Source organism: Hylobates moloch, unplaced genomic scaffold (assembly GCF_009828535.3).
Source record: "Hylobates moloch isolate HMO894 unplaced genomic scaffold, HMol_V3 SCAFFOLD_3, whole genome shotgun sequence".
NCBI lineage: Eukaryota > Metazoa > Chordata > Mammalia > Primates > Hylobatidae > Hylobates > Hylobates moloch.
Window position 1 is genome coordinate 96,730,037 of NW_026652278.1, and position 21,942 is coordinate 96,751,978.

The 21,942-nt window shown below is 41.5% G+C and overlaps 1 protein-coding gene across 1 annotated transcript in view; it reads right to left on the reverse strand.

Moving 5' to 3' along the window:
- Positions 1 to 2,038: 2,038 nt before the first annotated feature.
- LOC116479639 (putative uncharacterized protein C10orf126) overlaps positions 2,039 to 21,942 on the reverse strand; it is a 48,050-nt gene continuing 28,146 nt past the window's right edge. The window contains exons 2-4 of the mRNA XM_058437029.1: positions 10,220 to 10,255; positions 3,156 to 3,374; positions 2,039 to 2,119 (exon numbers count right to left, since the gene is read on the reverse strand). Coding sequence (XP_058293012.1) covers positions 2,039 to 2,119; positions 3,156 to 3,374; positions 10,220 to 10,255 — 336 coding nt within the window. The remainder of the gene's footprint in view (positions 2,120 to 3,155; positions 3,375 to 10,219; positions 10,256 to 21,942) is intronic.

The following is a 21,942-nucleotide window of genomic DNA, read 5'->3' on the forward strand; positions in this document are numbered from 1 at the left end:
GAGTTGAAGGAAAATCACACAGCTAAGAAGATGGATCAGGGACCAGACCCGGATTCTTTCGTCTATGACTGTGGTCTTTCCCCAAACAACGCAGTGGGGGACTAAGTGCCAGATCTAATGCCTGGTAACAACATGGATATGTATGTTTGAACCCAGAGGAGGCAAATCTGGGAAATCTTCACAAGAAAGCTGGAACTGAACTAAGATGTAAAAAGAACCTAAACCAGAAATGTCTAAAGAATAAAGTAGCTGAGATGGTTTCTACCTCCAGTGTGTGTCTGTCTCACCCATAAAGAAGGAATCTTCGCCAGGGCTAGGCATAGGTCTTACGCTCCGCGACATTTTCAGTGCCAATCCTCATATCTGGACCTCGGTACCCTGAACAAGTGTGTGTTGAACTATTAAATGCAGAGAGACTTGGGGATGATAGGGGTAATAGGCTGTGAATTGTAAATTCACAATTGTGAATAGGCTGAGGAACAGAGAGCAGTTGTTGCCTAAATGAACAGCAAATAAATTGGGAATATGAAAATTTAACAAATCTTTCCAGTGATGGTGTCCATTCTGCTGCCCTCCTGTCCCCCATGGGTAGCTGACCTCTGACCTTGGCTAGAAGAGTATTTGTGGTTTTAGAGTCACTGAGCAAGGGTCACATCATTAGCCCCAAGATTGAGGATGATTTCTCCCTCCTAAGTCCTAAGAAAGTCAGTGTGAAGGTGGACCCAGGGTCTGAGTCCACACTAGCGGGCGGGAGCAGACAAATACCCTAGACCCCCCATTACCAACAAACCTGTCAATTGCAGAACTTTGGCTGGCAACATTCTTGGCTTGGGGGTGAGGAGGGAGTTGGAAGGGACAGACAGAAAGGTGCCAGTGAATCAATTTTAGTTTTGGCAAACACTGAATGGAGACACATCAATAACGGTAGGGCTGGAGATTAATTAAGAAAAAACTTTAAATGGAAGAGATAATCTATTATATCAGATAATCTATTATAGCAGTGGCACGATCTTAGCTCACTGCAATCTCTGCCTCCCGGGTTCAGGCAGTTCTCCTGCCTCAGCCTCCCAAGTAGCTGGGATTACAGGCACATGCCACCATGCCCAGCTAATTTTTATATTTTTAGTAGAAACATTCATTTAGTGCATAAATGAATATAAATGAAATATATCAATAGAAACAGTGCTGGATATCATCTAAGTTCCAGATTTTGCCCTTTTCTCTTTTTTTCTTAAACATGTTTAGTTGTGTAATATCTCAGCTATTCAGAAGAAATGAAAACAATGACAATGACCAAGGGGTTCATCCACTAGATCTAAGAAGTGTTTAACACAATCTTTCCTTTAGTTACCTTTTTATTTTTTGAGAAAGAAAATATTTTAGTGTCAGCTAAAACATCCCCATTTCATTGTTCACTCTCCATCACCAGAGATAGACAGTAATTGACTATATTTTTATATTTTACAGACATAAAACAGTAAGCAATATATAGCAACATTTGAACATCTTTAAATGTGCAGATGTGGTGAATTACATTAAAAAGATTTCCTAATGTAAACCATCCTGCAACATTAGGATAAACACTAACTGGTCAAAAATATATTATTTAAATATTTTGATAGATTTGGTTTACTAATATTTTATTTAAGATCATTACATTCATTTCAAAATTAACAATTTGCTATACTCTACTTGTTCAGTTTTATTATCAAGGTTATGCATACATAATGATGTGGGAAGCTGTCCTTTTTCTATTCTTTGAAAAAGTTTATATAAAGTAGTGCTTATCTGTTCTTTGAAGATTTTGTAAACTTGGCTGTGTCTGGCCTGTTTTTTGGAGAGGGAGGCATCCGGGGAAGGAAGGCTGTAGATTATTAACTTGATTCACTTCTTTTGTTGATTATAGGTATATTCCAGCTTTTTCTTTCATCAGTTTTTGTAATTAATATTTTTCTAGGAGATTGTCTGGTTTCTCTGTTTCCAAATGTATTGTCAGGAACTTGTACATAGTATTCTCTTACAGGCTTTAAAATCTCCATCAGTAGTTATGCTCTGTTTCTTTTTCATGCTTTTTCTTCTCTCGTCCTTGGTCGTTCTTGCCAGAGATGGCTTTATCACTCTTTTCAAGGAACCGGCTTTTAGTTGGGTTGATTTTCTGCATTATTACTTTGTTTTCTAGCTCATTAATTGCTCTCCTTATCTTTATGGTTTCCTTCCTTCTTCTGCCTTCTTTCTGCTTGCTTTGCTGTTGTTTTTCTATTGTACTGTGTCAAGCACGTAGCTGGCAAATTTTTCAGTCTTTCTCATTTTCTAATATATGTGACTGAGGCTGTAAATGTTTATTTAAACCAGAGGTGGCCAGTCTTTTGGCTTCCCTGGGCCATATCAGAAAAAGAAGAATTGTCTTGAGCCACACGTAAAATACACTAACACTAATGATAGCTGATGAGCTAAAAAAAAAAAAAAAAAAACTCACAAAGTTTTAAGAAAGTTTACGAATTTGTGTTGCGCCGCATTCAAATATGTCCTAGGCCACATTGCGGCCTACAAGACACGGGTTGGATAAGCTTGATTTAAAGTATCATTTATTTAGCTGCATCCTACAGGTTTTTTCTCTGCTTCATTTTAAGTACTTCATAATCCGTATTATTATTTATTTTGCTCTTACAGTTTTTCAATTTTATTATGGAGCATTTCAAACATACAAAAGCAAACACTGCTTCACGTGGAGTCCTTCTGGAATGTTCCCAGTTCAACATCACTGCAAGTGAGCTTTCTAATATATGCTCTTGGGTAATAACATTCCCTCGTTATTTTTACTCTAAAAATCCATGCGTGTGTCTTACTTCTTCTCTTTGAAGACAAAACTATACCTTAAACTACCTCATGTCATACAATGCAAGGGCTTTGCAAAATCCAGCTGAATTAAATTTTTTTTTAAATCCCACATGACCAGATTAAAAGCAGCCCATTTTGCCAAAATGTAGACTTGCTTCATAGACAGTTAAAAGTAATTTTTAAAACACAGCTCTCATTTCATCACTACAATTTCCAAGTTTGAACTTCTACAAAAGTTCAGGACAGTTGAACAAGCACCGTTTTTGGAACTGTAAATAAAGCAGTTGCCTATGGAACCCGGGTCCTGCTTTTTTTGCCTCTTTGCCTGCCACTGATCCTTGTCCTGCTGCTGCCTTTCCAAAGGGCTCACTGTGTGCACTCCCAGGGAACGAGCCATCCAAGCCGCAATCCTGAGCCCAAGAAAAGCACCACCGAGCCTCCGCAGGAAAAATAAGTTGCTGCCACACGAAGGAAAAGATTCCAGAGCCTTCAGACTCCACCGCCACTGGCTCAACTGTTTCTAAGAATAGCGTGAACTGTGGAAAAAAAAAAATACTGGCACCAGACATTGGTGTTTAATTGTCTCCAGGCATTAAAATAGAAACAAGCTGAACCGGAAGTGCCCCTGGAAACCCTCTCCCAGCCTCACTCAGTGTGGACCAGGAAGTGGGATGTGGATGCGGCTTCCAGAGACATGGACTCCAGAAGGCCAAACCTGCGCCACGGAGCACGTTTCCAGGACAGGATGGTCTCTCCCAAAGTGAAGGAAGGCCAGGGGCCAGGAGCAGTCGCCAGGGGCCCAGGCCTCACCCACTCTCGGGCTTCCTAGCAATTCTCTCGAGGCCTCTGATTGGAGGCCCCATGGGATGTGAGGGGCCCGCCTCCCAATAGCCAAAGTTGTTTATCAGAGGCTTCTCTTTCTGGTTCATTTTCATAATCTTAAATTTAGCTAATTGGTTCCTAAATCAAATTTTGCAAATAGTTTCTTGTCATAAAAAACAACATCAGCCTTATAACTGGGAGGCCCCTCAGCATAAAGGGGTGTGTGCAGTTAGATGCTATATTTATATGCTGGAGAACCCACCACATCCCCTACTCCATAGAGATGGGGAACACCACATTTCAGTTCAGAAGGCACAAAATTGTATTTTTTTTTGTTTAATGAAGATGTGACAGTCATCTTAATACTGGGTTTCATAACCTAAACAGATTTCCAAACTTTGGGGATTGCTTCCAAATTAAAAAAATGCTGCATGCAGAAAAAGATCAAGGAGCCCAATTCTAGTCTCCAGTCATTGAAATTTCTCTTGCCTAGTGCCTCATTCAAATTTCCCTTGCCTAGTGCATTAATCATTTTATGAAAATAGGTTTTTTCCCTGCAAGGTTTCTAGTATTTATGAAATTACTCTTAGTTGGAAACATAAGATAAACCAACACTCAAGCTTTTCTCAATTCCAGACAAACACACTAAATAAAAGAGGTGGTTAGGGCTAAGTTTTCCAGAAACCCAGTGCCAATTCCTGATGGGATTATTTCAGCTCTACTTTTTCTAACATGGTTAATTGTTGACGAAGTATGGAAAAAAAACAGAAAATAAAATGAAGCTCTTTTCTCTTATGTGCATAATATTCCATAACTTATGGAAGTCAAAGGCTGCTTCTCAGGTGGGGAACAGGGCTGGGGCAAGGGGAGATACACACTTCAAAAGAATGCAACTTAATAGGGCTGGCAGGCCCCACGTGGCTCCAAACTCTACACAGCATGGCCCTCCCAACCCAAACTCCAGTTGAAGACCTCAGAGGGAATTGACTGGATTCTGTTTTAGAAACACATAAAACCAAATAAATCTAGCACCAGAGGGAGACAGATACAAATGGGAACAGCCCAACCAGATGGAACATTTACAAAGTAGGTCTCCCAGAAGCCCTGTCTTTGGTTGCAACCATCAGCACATGCAGAAACGTGACACCCCCCACTCTACACCCTCCCCCAACACAGAGCTCACTGTGATCCTTATCTACCCAAACCAGATTACTCAAGCCAGAGCAGAGATTGATTGTCCTTGCCCAAGGTCGGCAATCAGCCATCAATTATACTTGTCACATGCTAGGCTGTTCCTAACTCAGAAATCTTAGAGCATTTAGTTGCACATAGAAAGGACTCCATAAATGTTTGTTGAATTGAATGGAATGATTGTGTTCAACTAATCGCCATTGCTCAACTGTTTCCCAATATCCATTGGTCCTTAACATCAACTCTCATCACTTGGACCTTCTCTTGCCTGTGTTTGCCAACAAGGCTTATATTTCAGGACACCAGACCAACTCACCTTCCAGACCCTGACCCTACCTATGTTCTCCACCAACACCTCACCCTCGTCTCCGCCTTAACTCAAGATTCACCTGTCTCCACTGTCTGACATCTCTTGGTGTATTCATAGCTACCTGTACTCAGCTGTGACATTTAGAAGTGGAATCAAGGAGGAGAAGGATAGTGAGGGAAGAGGAAGGAGTTTACATTTGCTCTCCCCCCTGCTGTGTGCCAGGCACTGCATATATTATCTCTTGTACTTCTGTTTTTAAAGAATGCTGGAAACTAGGGAAATGATACTTCCACTGTCTGAGCCTTTGGGTCAGGAAACAACTCAAACACCGAGATCCCAAATGCCTTCCACAATGGAGACATTAAACCCTTTTAAATTAGTGATTTTTAATTTACGATTTTAAATTATGAGAACTGATGAACACCCATAAGGAAATTTTCATCCACCCACTATAAAATTAAGTACTAAACTGTGATTCCCTAAGGCTGAAATATACTATTCAAAGAACTATCCTTCGTTCTGAGACTATAGGGAAATCCTATCTTAGGAAGGAGTAAAATAATCTCTCATTGCAAAAATTCACATGCTCAAAATTGCTCTTCAAAATCTTTCAAGGAGGTACCAAAATCAAGTCCAATAAACCATTATTACTTCTTCTTCTTTTTTTTTTTTTTTTTTGGAGATGGAGTTTTGCTCTTGTTGCCCAGGCTGGCATGCAATGGCATGATCTTGGCTCACTGCAACCTCCAACTCCTGGGTTCCAGCAATTCTCCTGCCTCAGCCTCCTGAGTAGCTGGGATTACAGGCATGCCCTGTAATACACCACGCCCGGCTAATTTGGCATTTTTAGTAGAGATACGGTTTCACCATGTTGGCCAGGCTGGTCTCAAACTCCTGACCTCAGTTGATCTACCTGCCTCAGCCTCCCAAAGTGCTGGGATTACAGGCGTGAGCCACCATGCCCAGCCCCAGTAAACCATTATTACTTAATGAGTTTAATCACAGCCTATTTTTCTTATGGCATTGGACAAAATCACTAGTTCTACAGCTGACTACACCTGGTGAAATATTTGGCTCACTTTAAGTGCCAGGCTGTTAAAAAAAAAAAAAAAAAAAAGCAGAACAAAAACCTTCTCTTAAAGACTAGAATCGCACTCAGCTGAGGAACACGGAAGTGTGCAGTAGTCAGTGGTTGTAAGCATATGTATAAAAGTCATCACATTTTTTGCCTCAGATTTTTTTCACTTTACTGTATTTAAATTTACCTTAGTAAAGTGTTATAAGAAAGTCTTATAGTGATTGTCAAATGATTATGCAGGGAATTCTCAAACAAGAATTCTCCCTTCTCTCACAACTGAATTTTAATCAATGCACTTAAATCCTTAAGTTTTTGAGTTATAAGCGCCCTCCTTGGGAGGAAGTTCAGTACCTAAGGAACCTTCATAATTCTTTCATATATTGAGTAAAGATGCCAAAGTCACTGATTAAAGCTCCCTAACCTCTTAACTTATTACCACAAAACCACCCTGGGGGCCAGGGATCCTGGGTTTTCACTGCCTTCTTTATGAAACTTTCTTTCATCTTAGCTGAAATAATAACTCAAAATCAGTATGTGAGTCAGTCAAAGCATTGTTAATCCAATAGCAAATGTCTTGACTTTTTAGATTACAGGCAACTAGGGAAATACTTATAATACTCAAGGTTTCTTTAAAAACAAACAAACAAATCTTCCATGAAGTCTATATGAATTTTTTTTTGTTACTTTACAGAGCAAAAATTGTCTTAAATCTTCTTGATAAAAAAAAAAAAATCAAAGTGATGCTTCCTTGTTAGCTTGCAAAACCCAGAAAATGATACTGTAGGAAAACACTAGTGATTTAATTAGCTATTAAATAGACAACTTCCTTTCACCCTCTCGATTCATAGCTCCCATGGGGGAATTTATTAACTTTAGTGGGTAAGTTCACATTAATTAAGCCTAACTGCCCTTGACCAGTTAAATAGCTAATCTGTAAAAATGCAGCTGCTTTTGGATATGTGTGTGTATAAAATTATTGATAATTTTTTATGTATTTTAATATCTCTACTGCTTCAGGATACTGCTTTACAAGCATGCATCATTAGAGGATAAATCCATAATGATAAAGCATTTCCATTCACACATGCGATCTTTCGCATCAGCCTTGTAAATGTCAGCATTGCCCCCGAACATTTCTTCACGTGTTTTCCAAAGCTAAGTCTCTGGAATCCCTGACTTTAAACTGTTTAGTAAGTTCAAGTTGAGTTTCACGCTGGCAAAGAGAGTGCCTAACTACAAAGAAATACCCACTGTGTAATCGCTGTTTCATGTCCGCTCGGACCGCCCGTTCTGTTTCATTATTCCTCCTTCAGCCACCTCCAGGCCGAACACTCGGACAAAATCACTCTGGCAACTTGTGAATGCCTTCTGCTCATATAGGATGGCTGTTTTTCCCCCTGTGCTTTCTTTACTGAGCTGTTTAATAAACAGCAGGGTAGCTGGGAATTTCTTGGAAGGAGCCGAGCAAGGAGAGGGCACCGTGGTGCCGACTTTGCAGGCTGACTCGCAGTTGCATTTGCAAACCTGGGGCTCCCCAGCCATCCCCACAGAGCTGCTGAATAGGTTGCTAAGGGCTTGGCAATGTTCTGCACAGCCACTGCTGATACTAAAGAGGCCACAACAGGCTGGATCCCAGAAGAAAGGAAGTGCTAACAGTTTGAGTCACCATGAATGCAGGACTCCTTCGTTTAATAATCTCAGACAATTCTGTCTGGGCTTAAACGGCCCACAGTCCTGTGACAATGTCCCAGAGATTCAAAGATAAATTACCTGATGCCTTCAGAACACATTTCCTTTTATTCACAAGATAGTAAAGCTTCTCCCTCATGCATATTCACTGGGTTTTGTTTTGTTTTGTTTCGTTTCGTTTTGTTTTGACGGAGTCTCACTCTGTTGCCCAGGCTGGAGTACAATGGCACGATCTCGGCTCACTGCAACCTCCATCTCCCAGGTTCAAGTGATTCTCCTGCCTCAGCCTCCCCAGTAGCTGGGACTACAGGTGCCTGCCATCACGCCTGGCTAATTTTTGCATTTTTAGTAGAGACAGGGTTTTGCCATGTTGGTCAGGCTGGTCTCGAATCCCTGACCTCAGGTGATCCTCCTGCTTCAGCCTCCCAAAGTGCTGGGATTACAGGCATAAGCCACTGTGCCACATATTCACTGTTAACCAGCCCTCTTCATTCATGGCATCTGGCCATGAATGAAAGTTTTTGTTTTTGTTTTTGTTTTTGTTTTAACATCAAAAATGGAGGGGAATAGATGAGAAGGAACATTAAAATCAGCTTAACTGACCTGAAATAGCAAGTGCAAAGTTGAGGGGGATGTTGGGGTCCAAAGGTATGTGGAGGTTCAGCAGGCAATCTTTCCCCATGCACACACATCCTCCAAGTAGGGGAAGTGGAGATCGGAAGGAGCCATTGCTCTTATTTTGGTTGTTAACTGGACACAGGTATGTAGTCATGCCTCGATGACAGTCACAAAGTCCTGGACAAGGTAACACTGGAGTCCAGAATAGATGCCCATTTTATTTCCATCTGCTATAGAATGCTGAGCACTTAGGAAACAGGAGAGCTTTTGTAGTAGTATTTATCTCCACCCATCTCATTTTTCTGTCACTCTAGGGTGGTTGAACCGTGGCATTATGTTCTCTATCGCATTCCTACTATGGGATGAGGCAATGCTTGACAGAGAAAAATTGGGATTTGGACAAGATCTATTCAATGTCCCTGCACATTGTGTAGAAGTTAGAATTGATGGTGCAAATACTACATCTTGAAGATAATGCAACTGATCTCATCCAAACTCAGAAGCTAAGCAGGTTTGGGCCTGGTTAGTATTTGGATGGGAGACCACCTGGAAATACTGGGTGCTGTAGGCTTGGCCGGGCACAGTGGCTGATATGGTTTGGCAGTGTCCCTACCCAAATCTCATCTTAAATTATAGTTCTCATAATCCCCACATGTCATGGGAGGGACCTGATGGGAGGTAATTGAATAATGGAGATGGGTTTTTCTCATACTGTTCTTGTGATAGTGAACAAGTCTCATGAGATCTGATGGTTTTATAAAGGGGAGTTCCCCTGCACCCCCTCTCCTGCCTGCTGCCATGTAAGACATGACTTTACTCCTCTTTCACCTTCCCCCATGATTATGAGGCCTCCCCAGCCATGTGGAGCTGTGAGTCCATTAAACCTCTTTTTTTTCTGTATATTACCCAGTCTCAGGTATTTCTTCACAGCAGTATGAGAAAGGATTAATACAGTGGCCCATTCCTGTCATCCCAGCTACTGTCATCTCAGCCTGAGGATCACTTGAGACTAGGGGATCATTTGATCCCAGGAGGTCAAGGCCAGCCTGCACAACACAGGGAAACTTCCTTTCAAAAAGTAATAATTAACTTAAAATTTAAAAGGTGAGACTGCTCCAGGACCTAGCCAGTCTCTCCAGTCACCTTGGATATGTGACAAGCCACAGGCACACAAGTGCAAACTCCCCCAGGGAACAAGGCCACTTCCTTCCTTGGTGACTTCCTAGCACGTACAAGGTGTTAGCTTAAACTATAACCTGTCCTCCTCAGGCCACAGGACCTTTGTCCTGGCCCCTCCCTAAGACTCACCAATCACCTCCCTAGGGAAGCAGAAGAAACACATAGGGTGCAGAGTGCCAGAGTGGCACACACCACAGTCCCAAATAATTCACCCAGGTGGCCAGGGGCTCATCTGTTCCCAATTAAAAATACATCTACAAGCCAGAAATCTTGATTTCAAACAGATCCAAGGGTGCAAAAAGGCACTTTGAGCACATAAGGTATAGTATATAATAAGGAACGTAAAGTTTCATTAGAATAAGTAAGTGTTAAGTACACGTGTGTGTATGTGTGTGTGTGTGTGTATATATATACATATACTAGAAAACTTTTTCACTTAATAAAAATATATCATATATCATGCAAATACACTGTGGTGTGTAATAAGTACTTACCATCATTGAGTTCCAATCATACAATTCTAGGTTTACCTGAAAATGAAAAAAGAAATCACAACATTAATTAAACCTTAAATAATAGAGACTAAACATAATTCAAGCTGTGTACTTATACAGCATAACCTGAAAGGAATAGAAATTTCCATTACACATTCATTGCCTTAAAATATCTTCAAAGTCATCATTCATAATCATAAATAAAAATGATTGTAAATCAAAATTTCTCTGACCTACAGGGAGCAGTATAACAAAATCATGTAGAAGGATTTGTTGTGATATCATCCAGTTAAACCCCAGGAAACAGTGACGCAACAGCTCTTGGGAAAGATCCTGCAGTGTTATCAGTTCTTTCTTTCAAATTCTCTTCAAGCTTGTACATCTAGAGTATCTCCTGCTAAATGGTAAATAAGCATTGTTTTGTAATGCTTATAAGGTATTCACAAAATAAAATATGGACATTTTTTTTACTCTTTCTTGTCCATATAATGTGGATTAGTCTCCATGACAACACCAACTGTCCCATCACATTATCATGAACAACTCCCAACAACTGCTGTGCTGCTGTGACCCACAGTAACCCATTGTTCGATTTTTATTTTATTTTTCGAGACAGGGGCTCACTCCATCACTCAGGCTAGAGTGCAGTGGCACAATCATAGCTCACTGCAGCCTCAAAGTCCTGGGCTCAGGCTATCCTCCCGCAACAGCCTCCCATGTAGCAGGGACTACAGGCACACACCACCATGCCTAGCTATTTTTTTTTTAATCTTTAGTAGAGATGGGGTCTTGCTATGTTACCCAGGCTAGTCTCGAACTCCTAGGCTCAAGTGATCTTCCCGCCTCAGCCTCCCAAAGTGCTGAGATTACAGGTGTGAGCTAGCACACCCAGCCCATCATTCCATTTTTAAATAGATGACCATGTATTGAAAAATCTGGGGGCAATTATTTGGCTGCTTATGTGTGTCTAGTATTTAAATACCTGGAGAAATGGGTTTCTCCTATATGTTGTAATTTAGTGTGGATGAGTGTGATTAGGAGGCTGTGGGCCCTGGAAGTCATTCCTAGTGTCTTGGTGACATCAATTCCACTAGAGCTGCTCCCTGGGAACTTTTCCACACACAATGGGACTTTCCCAGCCTCCAGAGTCCTCATGTCCACACAAATTTAGACACATTCATCACAGAGAGAACATTCTTGAGGCTGTGTGGCAATGAAAACTTCATTTGTTAAAGGTTAATCTATGGGGGCAGCAGAAATACTCAATAAGGGGTCATTAAATTTTCTTATTAAATGTGATCAGGGAGCTTTGTTGTCTGGATGTCAAGTTAAAGCCACAACTGGGCAAAACTCTTCTGAAGACAGTCAAGCACAGTGTTATGCCCCTAACTGTAGATCAGCATACTCTGTCACTTGTACTTGAGAGTCCTTTCATCGTAATTAAAAGTATCAAGTGTTGAGTGTGTGTTTTACAGCTTACATGGAGCCATAAACCAAAGGAGTGGGTTTCAGTATTTCAGAAATTCCCTAGGCTTCAGGTTTGACAGGAGGGAAATAGGCCATTATCCCCCATGTCAGGCAAGGGTCCTGATAGATAGAGTACCCTCCCCACTGGCCCTGTACCCTTCAACTAAGCGACACATAACACACAGACACGTTTCAAAATAAATTCACAATAAACACATACAGTCCACGACCTCACAACTCATCTGTCCAGATAATGTATTTTACAAATAAGGACGCTGACACTCTGAAAAGTGAGAAGAATTCAGAAAAGTGAGAGACTTCAAAAGCAAGCTGAGCTCTAATCAGAAACCAGGTTTCCAAATTTTGGCTTGTTGCAGGAAACAAGGAGGCATCTGGGCACCAAAGGACAAATGTACAATGGAGTTTTGATCCCCAAACTAGGGCAGTGATGGCCTCTGACACAGTCCACAGAGGCCTGGACCATGAACACGTAAGAGCAGAGCACTGGAAGTTCTGGAACAATCCCAAAGCTAAGGTTGAGTGCACCACGCAGGTAACAGAAAGACTGGCTAAGGAATGAGTCAAACTGAGAACCCCCAGAAGGAGGGACCATACTGGGCCCCAACTGGCTACTGCTCTTTGGGAATGAGCCCAATGACGTCAAAAGAAGCCGGAAATCCAGATGATTTAATATAAAATCTCCCAATTTCTTAATGCCGGCAACGTGTTCAAAACATTTTTTAGGCCGGGCGCAGTGGCTCATGCCTGTAATCCTAACACTCTGGGAGGCCAACACAGGCGGATCTCTTGAGGTCAGGAGTTCGAGACCAGCCTAGCCAACATGGTGAAGCCTCATATCTACTAAAAATACAAAAATTAGCCTGGCGTGGTGGCGGGCGCCTGTAATCCCAGCTACTCGGGAGGCTGAGGCAGGAGAATCACTTGAACCCAGGAGGTGGAGGTTGCAGTGAGCTGAGACTGCACCACTGCACTCCAGCCTGGGCAACAGAGTGAAAAAAACAAAAAACAAAAAAAACGTTTTTTTAGAAAACTTGCCTGCAGGCATAATTCACTTCCCAGGCCTCCAGCTTTCCATTTCTGTCCTGAAGCAGTTCATACCAAATTGTTTTTTCAGACAACCATGCATATACTACGGGGTTGCCCTATTCATTCCTCCATCAAATTGTAGTGCATGTCTTCTGTATCCAGCTCAAAGGTCAAAGGCCATGCAATCCAAAGATGCAGAGATATCAGGAATATCCAGGAAACCAGAAGAATGAGAGCACCATATTGCTTATGGTTGTAAGGAAGGAACTTGGAAGGATCTTGGAAGGGACTTAACCTACAAGGAGAGAGTGCTGAGGAATAAGACTGTCTTGTAGCAGAGGAGTGGGAAGTCTCAGGACAGCACAGTTAGAATGTCTTGGCAAGAATCCAGTGAAGATATTATAAGGGGATAAACAAAGGCAGACTCTCTGGGAATGGAAAGAAAAGATTCAAGAGATATTCAAAAACTAGTTTCAATATGTGATCCATCAAGAGTGACACTGCCTTCAACATTAGTGCCTTCACACAACCTGCCTCCACCCTGAGGCCCAAGGCCACAGAGTAAACCTCCCCCCGGCACCCTCCCCACAGCATCAGTCACGTGTAGCCAGCAAATACTTACTGGGCCCCTGATACATGCAACACCTCGAATGTTGATCAGACTAATTTTGACAAAAAGTCTTACTGACAAACACACTCATTATACCGAATGGCATTTAGATTTATTGAAGCGTAAGTATTTGTTATTTATTTTAAGGATGTATTGCAACACATTGTGACATCTTTTCAAGGTGTGTATGTACACAGCTTTCTGAAGAGCAATGTTTCAGGACTTATCAGTATCAGTAGGATGTTTTCAGGTGCGAGTAACAGGAAATCACAACTAAAAGTGGCTGTAAATTAAGGAAATTTGTTAGCTCACATCACAAAAAGCCTAAAGAGAAGGTTTGCCTTAGGCGTGATATGTCAGGCTCCGGGTCCACTTCTTTGCACTTCTTTCCTCTTGGATCTCCATGTGTATTAACCTCGATCACAGACTGGAGATAAGACGGCTGAATCAGCACCAGGCCTCACAATTAAAAGCATCTAGAGAAAGAAGAGGAGGAATCATCTCTTCTTCAATGGTTTGTACAGGAATTTAGAAGTTTTCCCTGAAGCCTCCCTCAAGCCAGCTCTCCACCTTTGCATTAGAATTCTTTTCATATCCATCAATTAAAGTGAGGTCACTCGTGTATTCCAAAACTCATTGTTGGCATGAGTTGCACAGTCACCATGACTGGCTTAGGCCAATCCATTGTAGTGGAGTGGATATTGAGGAGTTGATGACATTAGCCACGATAATATCAAAAACCTTGGCCACGCAGTAGCTCACACCTGTAATCCCAGCACTTTGAGAGTCGTGGCAGATGGATCGCTTGAGCCCAGGAGTTCAAGCTCAGCCTGGGCAATGTAGTGAGATCCTGTCTCAAAAAAAAAAATAGAAAAGATTAGCTGGGCATGGTGGTGTGCACCTGTAGTCCCAGCTATTCAGGGAGCTAAGGTGGGAGGATTGGTTAAGCGAAGGCATTCAAGGCTTCAGTGAGCTACGGTCCCACCACTGCACTCTAGCCTGGGTGAGAAAGTGAGACCCTGTCTCTAAAAAAACAAAGCAAAACCAGAAAAACAGGCTGCAACTTTTTACCATCTTTAAAAAAAAAAATCTCTTAACTCCATGTCCCTCAAGGCACCTCCCATATTCTGTTCCCTTTTGTAATAAAACTTCTCTAAAGAATTATCTGTGTTGACCATCTTTCTTTTCTCCTTTCTTGTCCTCTCATGAAAATACTCCATTTAGGCAGGGCGCAGTGGCTCACGCCTACAATCCCAGCACTTTGGTAGGCCCAGGAGACAGGATCACTTGAGCCCAGGAGGTGGAGGTTACAGTGGGCTGCGTTCGTGCCACTGCACTCCAGTCTGGGTGACAGAGTGAGACCTTGCCTCAAAAAATTAAAATTAAAAAATATATACTCCATTTAGACTTTCATCTTCACTAATCCACAGAAACTGCCCTTGTCAAGATCAAAATGACCTCCCCATTGACAAAATGAATGGCCAATGTTGTCTTATTTGTTGCATGCACCGTGCTTGGCACTGTTGAACAATCTCCCTTTCCTGAATACTTCCTAAGTTTGGCTTCCAAAGCTATATGATTTTAAACTTCTGTGCAGCCAGAAAGTGAGCCTTGCTGTACACCCTGGCATTGCTATACTACAGTTCTCAGACCTCAGCTTTTCTTTTCCATCCATTTTCACACCCTAGATGACTGGTTCCATGCTGGGGACTCCCAAAGTAACATCCTCACCTTACCTCTCTCCCAAACTCCATACTTTGCCTATTAGACAAAACCTCTTTTGTCTAATAATGAAAGACAGTTCCCCAAAAGCCCTTTTACAAGAATTTCCATTATTCTAAAAGTTCTTTAAATATCTGCAGTTCATTCTCGGTTCTTTGCCAACTTGTTTTCAGCATATGCTCAATAAATGATGGTGAGTGATAAATTATTCATTGATCATAGTAGCAACTTAGGACTCCCCTCAGATGGAAATATAATACAGATGAAAAAAAACAGGCAATTCCACAGATAGGACATAAAAGGGCACCTAGATTTTATATATTAAAATGAAGAATTAGGGCCAGGCATGGTGGCTCACTCCCGTAATCTCAGAGCTTTGGGAGGCCATGGCAGGAGAATTGCTTGAGATCAAAAACTCAAGACCAGCCTGGGCAACATAGCAAGGTCCTGAATCTACAAAGAAAAACAAAAATTAGCCAGGCATGGTGGCGCACACCTATAGTCCCAGCTACTCGGGAGGCCAAGGTCAATGATCACTTAAGCCCAGGAGGTGGAGGCTGCAGTGAGCTATGATTGCACCACTGTACTCCAGCCTGGGCAACAGAGCAAGACCTGTCTGTCTCTAAAAAAAGTTGTAATTAAAAAAAAATAAAGTTAAGTGAAGATTTATAGTGCATTCATTCACTACAGAATGGCAAGGCGTGAGGATGCATTATTTTTTTAACCTGAAACTAGGCCAATAATTTTTTTTTCTTTTCTTTTTTTTTTTTTTGAGACAGAGTCTTGCTCTTTCGCCCAGGCTGGAATGCAGTGGCGCAATCTTGGCTCACTGCAAGCTCCGTCTGCCAGGTTCACGCCATTCCCCTGCCTCAGTCTCCCGAGTAGCTGGGACTACAGGTGCCCGCCACCACACCCGGCTTATTTTTTGTATTTTTTGTAGAGACAGGGTTTCACCATGTTAGCCAGGATGGTCTCAATCTCCTGACCTTGTGATCCACCCACCTTGACCTCCCAAAGTGCTAGGATTACAGGCATGAGCCACCATGCCTGGCCCTGTCCAAGAATATTTTTAAAGCTTTAGGTCTCATTCAAGAGCAACCCAGAAGCAAAAGCGTCTTCTTCAATCACCAAAACACAGTGGGCACTGATCCAGAGGAATGAGGAGCTGGCTACTCACTCCAGCGGTTCTCAGGTTTAGGCAAGCCAAAAGCTTACATTTCTTAAATCTGCAAAAAAAGAAATATGTCTGCCCTGCAAGTCTTTATAGGGTCCTGTGTTGATAAAACTAAATATCTGGGATAATGGTCTTTCAAAGATTATTTAAAGTGATACTACATTTATTCTTATTGTACAACCCAGGGCCATATTTAATAACCAATTATTTAAGGAGCACTATATTAACAATTTATCACAGAAACCTATAAAAAGAAATGTTTAAATTTAGACTGTGTGATATTCGAGGTTACAATTTTCCCCATAATCATTACAAGAACGATTTTTTAATAAACCCATGTCCATGATCATAAGACGGCCAAGAAATACGTTGAACTTGCTCGTTTTAACATCATTCCAACATATCTTCCTTCTGCCAATATATTATGTCATCATTAGTGGTAACATTTTAATTCTAAAGATTCTTTTAAAGGAAAGTCCAATTTGGCAAAGTTTTTTCCTGCCCTACTCCCACCAAACTGTTACAAATATTACTTAATTGTCAAATTTTTGTGTAAACTAAGGTTTTCATTAAATTTTTAAATAATCTTTCAAAAATCACATTATTTTAAGATGTAGTGAAAATTTCAATGACACTCATTTTTGGACCCCTTTTAGCCCAAGTGCTACCTTCTTCCTGCCAGATTCCATGGCAGTTCCCAATTTCAGATTTTATATCTGTAGCTAACGTTACACACCAATTCTGGGTCATAGCACATATTCTTAAAATTAACTGTTTGACTTCACTGTCTAATCATCAGTTGCTTCTTTGGGAAAACATTGGAGATTAACCACATTAAAGAAACGCTGAAATTTTTAATGAGGAAAATAAAACATGTCCCTAAAAATTTCACGGAAACTCAGTATTTGTTAATTCATACCTCCAAAAAATCCTAACATTTAACATTGTTTCACAGTGAAAAGTGGGGATTAGGCAGAATAATGAACCTATTACTTCAACTATGTTCAAAGTCGCCCCATAAACTGGAGCTTTGATTTTACAATGGAGACACTGAATGCTTTTGTGTATGATCTGTCTTCATTGTGGTTCCACAGGGAGTCCCTATATTTCAAACATGTCTGGCTTAATGAATTTTTTTTCTTATTATTGCTGCAATCTGTTTTGTTGTCAGATTTACTCCAGCTTGGAGAGCTTTGTTGTTCTCTTTTCAGGCATTAGACCCTTTCAGTTTCTGGATATGTTGACTGAGGATACAAAACAACTGGTCTGAGTGGACCTGCAATGCCACCCTGGTAGAAACCAGACGAAACCTTCAAAACAACTCCCGCCTCCTTTTGATCAGTGAAGCAACCGCAGCCTAATATTTTGGAGCGTATTTTTCTTATCTTTAGGTCAACTCAAATGCATGCGGTCATGAGAACAGACCTCCCTAGAACCTCTGAGGTCCACAGCAGCCTGGCTCTCGTCATTTTATTTGTGTTGAGGTCATCGTTCATCATTAGATGCCATGTTTTCATAATTTACAAGGATACTAATCCACTAAGAAATGGTTTCACAAAGGAAGATCTCAAAGGTCTGCTCAAAGAGTCTGAAAATCTCCATGACCCCTCAAGACGATATCGTCTATATCATTTTACCATAAGCAAAGGGCAAACTGATGTCCAGGTAAGGTACAGTCACATACGCACAGCTATATAATTTCTCCATTCCCTGATTTCTATTTTAAAAATCTGCATGCCATACTCTGGAAAATAGGAAAGTGTCATATGACAACACAATGCCCCGTCCTCTGATGGGGGTGTCTGCCTTTTGTGTGGCCATCGGGCTTGGTCTGCTAGAGTCTGATGCTGGCCCTACTGAGGACTTGGAGTAAGAGTGGTCGAAGTTCAGGGTGGGAGTTAGCCCCTTCCTGCAGGGAGTGGAGATCCCAGCATCGGAGAGGAGGAAGGATCTTAGAAGCAAAATGGAACCCTGAAGATGTCCCGAGATAGGAATGAAAGGGGGTATGATGTGGTGGCTCACACCTGTAATCCCAACAGTTTGGGAGGCCCAGGTGGGAGGATCACTTGAGGTCAGGAGTTCAAGACTAGCCTGGGCAATATAGTGAGACTCCATCTCTACAACAAATTTAAAAATAAACCAGGCATCGTGATGCATGCCTGTGGTCCCAACTACTTTGAGCGATCGAGGTGGGAGGATTGCTTGAGACTGGGTGTTTGAGGCTGCAGTAAGCAGTGACTGCACCACTATACTCTGGTCTGGGCAACAGAGTGAGATCCTGTCTCAAAAAGGAAAAAAAGGAATGAGGAGGAATACCTCTGTTTTTATGGGCCTCTGTCTTTATGGGCCTCTGTCTTTTGCTTCTCTTGCTGGCCCTCCCAGGAGGTAGGATCAAACATGCCACTGTCCTGTGAACACAGGAGTAAAGCCATGTGGGAAGGTGACCAAGAACAGACAGTAATTGGAAAATGTAGTGATATGATTTTATAAGCCAGATTATTTAACATCATGTTCCTCTTTAGAATTATATCCTTGCAATTGTCCCTTTCCATTTGTTGAACTCAAGTTTAAGTGTTTAGCCTGAACACAATGGTATCAAAGACTCAATGAGCAGGTTGCTCCATTCTCTAACCTTGGCCACTACTGAAGACAAGCTGCCTTGAAAACACAGTCTCATTGCAAGTATACACACGCACACACAAACATACATATACATATACGCACACATATACACATATACACACACACATATACACATACACACACACACGTACGCATACATATACACACACACACACACATATATGTATGTATGTAAGCCTGGCACGGAGGTTCACATCTATAATCCCAACACTTTGGGAGGCCAAAGTGGGTGGATCACTGACTCCAGGAGTTCGAGACCAGTGTGGGCAACATGGAAAAACCTAGTCTCTACCAAAAATACAAAAAATACAAAAAATTAGCCAAGCATGGTGGCATATACCTGTAGTCCCAGATACCCTGGAGGTTGAAGCAGGAGGATCACTTGAGCTCAGGAGGTGGAGGTTGCAGTGAGCCATGATCTCACCACCACACTTCAGACTGGGCAACAGAGTGAGACACAGTCATGAAAACTATATATATGTATGTATGTGTATATATATATATACACATACATACATATATCTATTCCACCTGTCCTCCCTTTATCTCATTCTTCTCCACCCCAATTAGAAAAATGATTGAGAACAGGGTTCATCCCACACAGGAGGAAAACTCAAACCTGATATCGTCAGTGTTTCTCTAGTTGTTTTTTGGTTTTGATTCATTCAGACTTAAATTCCAGGTGACCAACTCTCCTGTTTGCCCAGAACTAAGGGGTTTTTCAGAGCTTGAGTCTTTCCCTTTTAAACCCAGAATAGTCCCCAGCAAACTGAAACCATTGCTCTCCCTAAGTCAGCTGGGCGAGGCTGGATCCTGGTGCTCCTGAGGCTCTTGATGACTTCTGTACCAAAGCTTATGTGAGTTCATCATTTCAAACGCGATAATCCCACATCACTGCTTCATCAAGTCAGGTTCTTGGTCACAAGAGGCCAAAATAGCAATCTTGTCAGCACCCCCTTGGTCCCAGCTACCAGTTTCAATTATAGCCAAAGGAATAAAGTAAACTCCTTCAAATCAGGTTCCAACTTAATTCTACATCTAGCCAGACCTGAATGAAACTCCTCAAAAGACAACAATTAAAACTCAGAAACAGACAAACCCTTAGGCTAAGGATTAAAGACAAGAGAAGTAAACATTCCAAGTTATTGCCTGGACTATTGGACCAAAAAGGGACTTTGGACATATTACAGCAGGTGGCTTAAGACTGGACCAGGAACCATCTCCTTTATGCTAAGTCCTTTGGGATTGTCTCCTGTTTTCAATTAAATGTGAAATTATTCCTGTAGATCCTATAGTTTTTGTGTTTTAAAAGTCAACCATTAGAACTCAGTGACTGCCTGTGTGGGACTAGAAAGTCCCTTTGACTGGAAAAAAATATATACGGTTGACCCTTGAACTGCAAGTTTCCACTTATATGTGGATTTTCTTCCACCCCTGCCACACCGGAGACAACAAAACCAACCACTCCTCTCTCTCCTCCTCCCCAGCCTACTCAACACAGAGAAAACTAGAATGAAGACCTTTATGACGATCCATTCCCACTTAATGAATAACAAATACATTTTCTCTTCCTTATAATTTGCTTAATAACATTTCCTTTTCTCTAGCTTATTTATTGTAAGAATACAGTACAAAATACATAGAACACACAAAATATATGTTAATCAACGGTTTATCTTTTGGATAAGGTTTCCCGTCAATAGTGGGCTATGAGTCGTTAAGTTTTTGGGAAGGCAAAAGTTATACACAGAATTTGGAGTATGGAGGAGTATGCATACCGCCCTAACCTTCAAGTTGTTCAAGGGTTAATTGTACCTCAAAACATAAAATGGCAATGTTCTGAACATGGGGTGTGACTCTTATTTTCAGCCTTTGGCTACCCTTGTTAAAACAGAACGGTATCATCTAGTGAGGTGGTCCTAGGAAGGAAATTACAGTTGCCCATGTTTCTCTTAGATATTTAAAGATGTCTCAGTACAAAGCTCTCAGGAAATCCTCAGAATTTTCTATCATCTCAAATTCTCTGACTTGGAAGAGAAGCTGTATGAGTAAAGAAGAGAGGAAGAAAGCTATGAATCTCCCACAAACTCTAGGGTTTATTTCATGACGACGCCATCTTGTTTTTAGCTTCTGCCAGCTGGGTGGTGCTCCGGCACTGGAAACTCTAAAGCTTGCCACAGGAGCATGGGAAAATTCTGAACTTCTGAAGAGCACTATATGAGGATCATCTCAGCACGGAGAGAAAACAAAAGGAAGAGATATGAGTCTTGGTGAGATCTGCGTGAACTTCATCGTGATTGCGAAAGGGTTGACTAGGGTAGAAAAAAAAGCTGAGTTGGAGAGAGGTTCGAGTTTGCAAGCAGCTTCCCTGCAACACTGCCTGCATTAGGAAGGCTCCATTCAGAAACATCTAAATACCAATAATGGAAAAATAGACTTGCATTGTAGAATAAGGGGAAAAGGTCACCGCTTGGTGGTCTTAGCTTTTTATACTTTCCAATTCTTCTGCACCCTCAAAATGATAGCCACATTCAGGGCATGTGGAGTAAATGAATGCTTTTTACACAGACTGCCCCCCACAAAGGACGAGGGCATTTGCCCAGAGAGAGGCCTCTGCTGGGGCTGCTGCTCCGGGTGTAGGGGCTAATTAGGACACGCAAGGTCCCCAACGCTTCTGTGGTGTGGGTTGGCCCGTGGATGGATTTTCCATTCGATCTTTATTTTTTTTCCCCTTCACATTTTCCACACGACACTAAAATTACTCTTCAGAAAAGCATTTATCTTCCTATTACTGCTTCACAGCCTGTCGCCATTAGAGGATTTTCAGGAAGGACTAGCTGGTACCTGTAAAAATATCCACTGACTTTTATGAGTGGAACATCACCAAAAACTCCTATTTCCTTTCCTCCCCGTTCCCTCCCAACCCATCCTTTCCCCGCTACCCACTCAACTCATAAACTCAGTAAAAAGATTTCAACATTTCTCATCCTTTTTCTCACTTTTTTCTTCAAATTTTTTTGTTGTTTTCGGAAAATTTATTTTGAGAAGAAGCTTCATTTC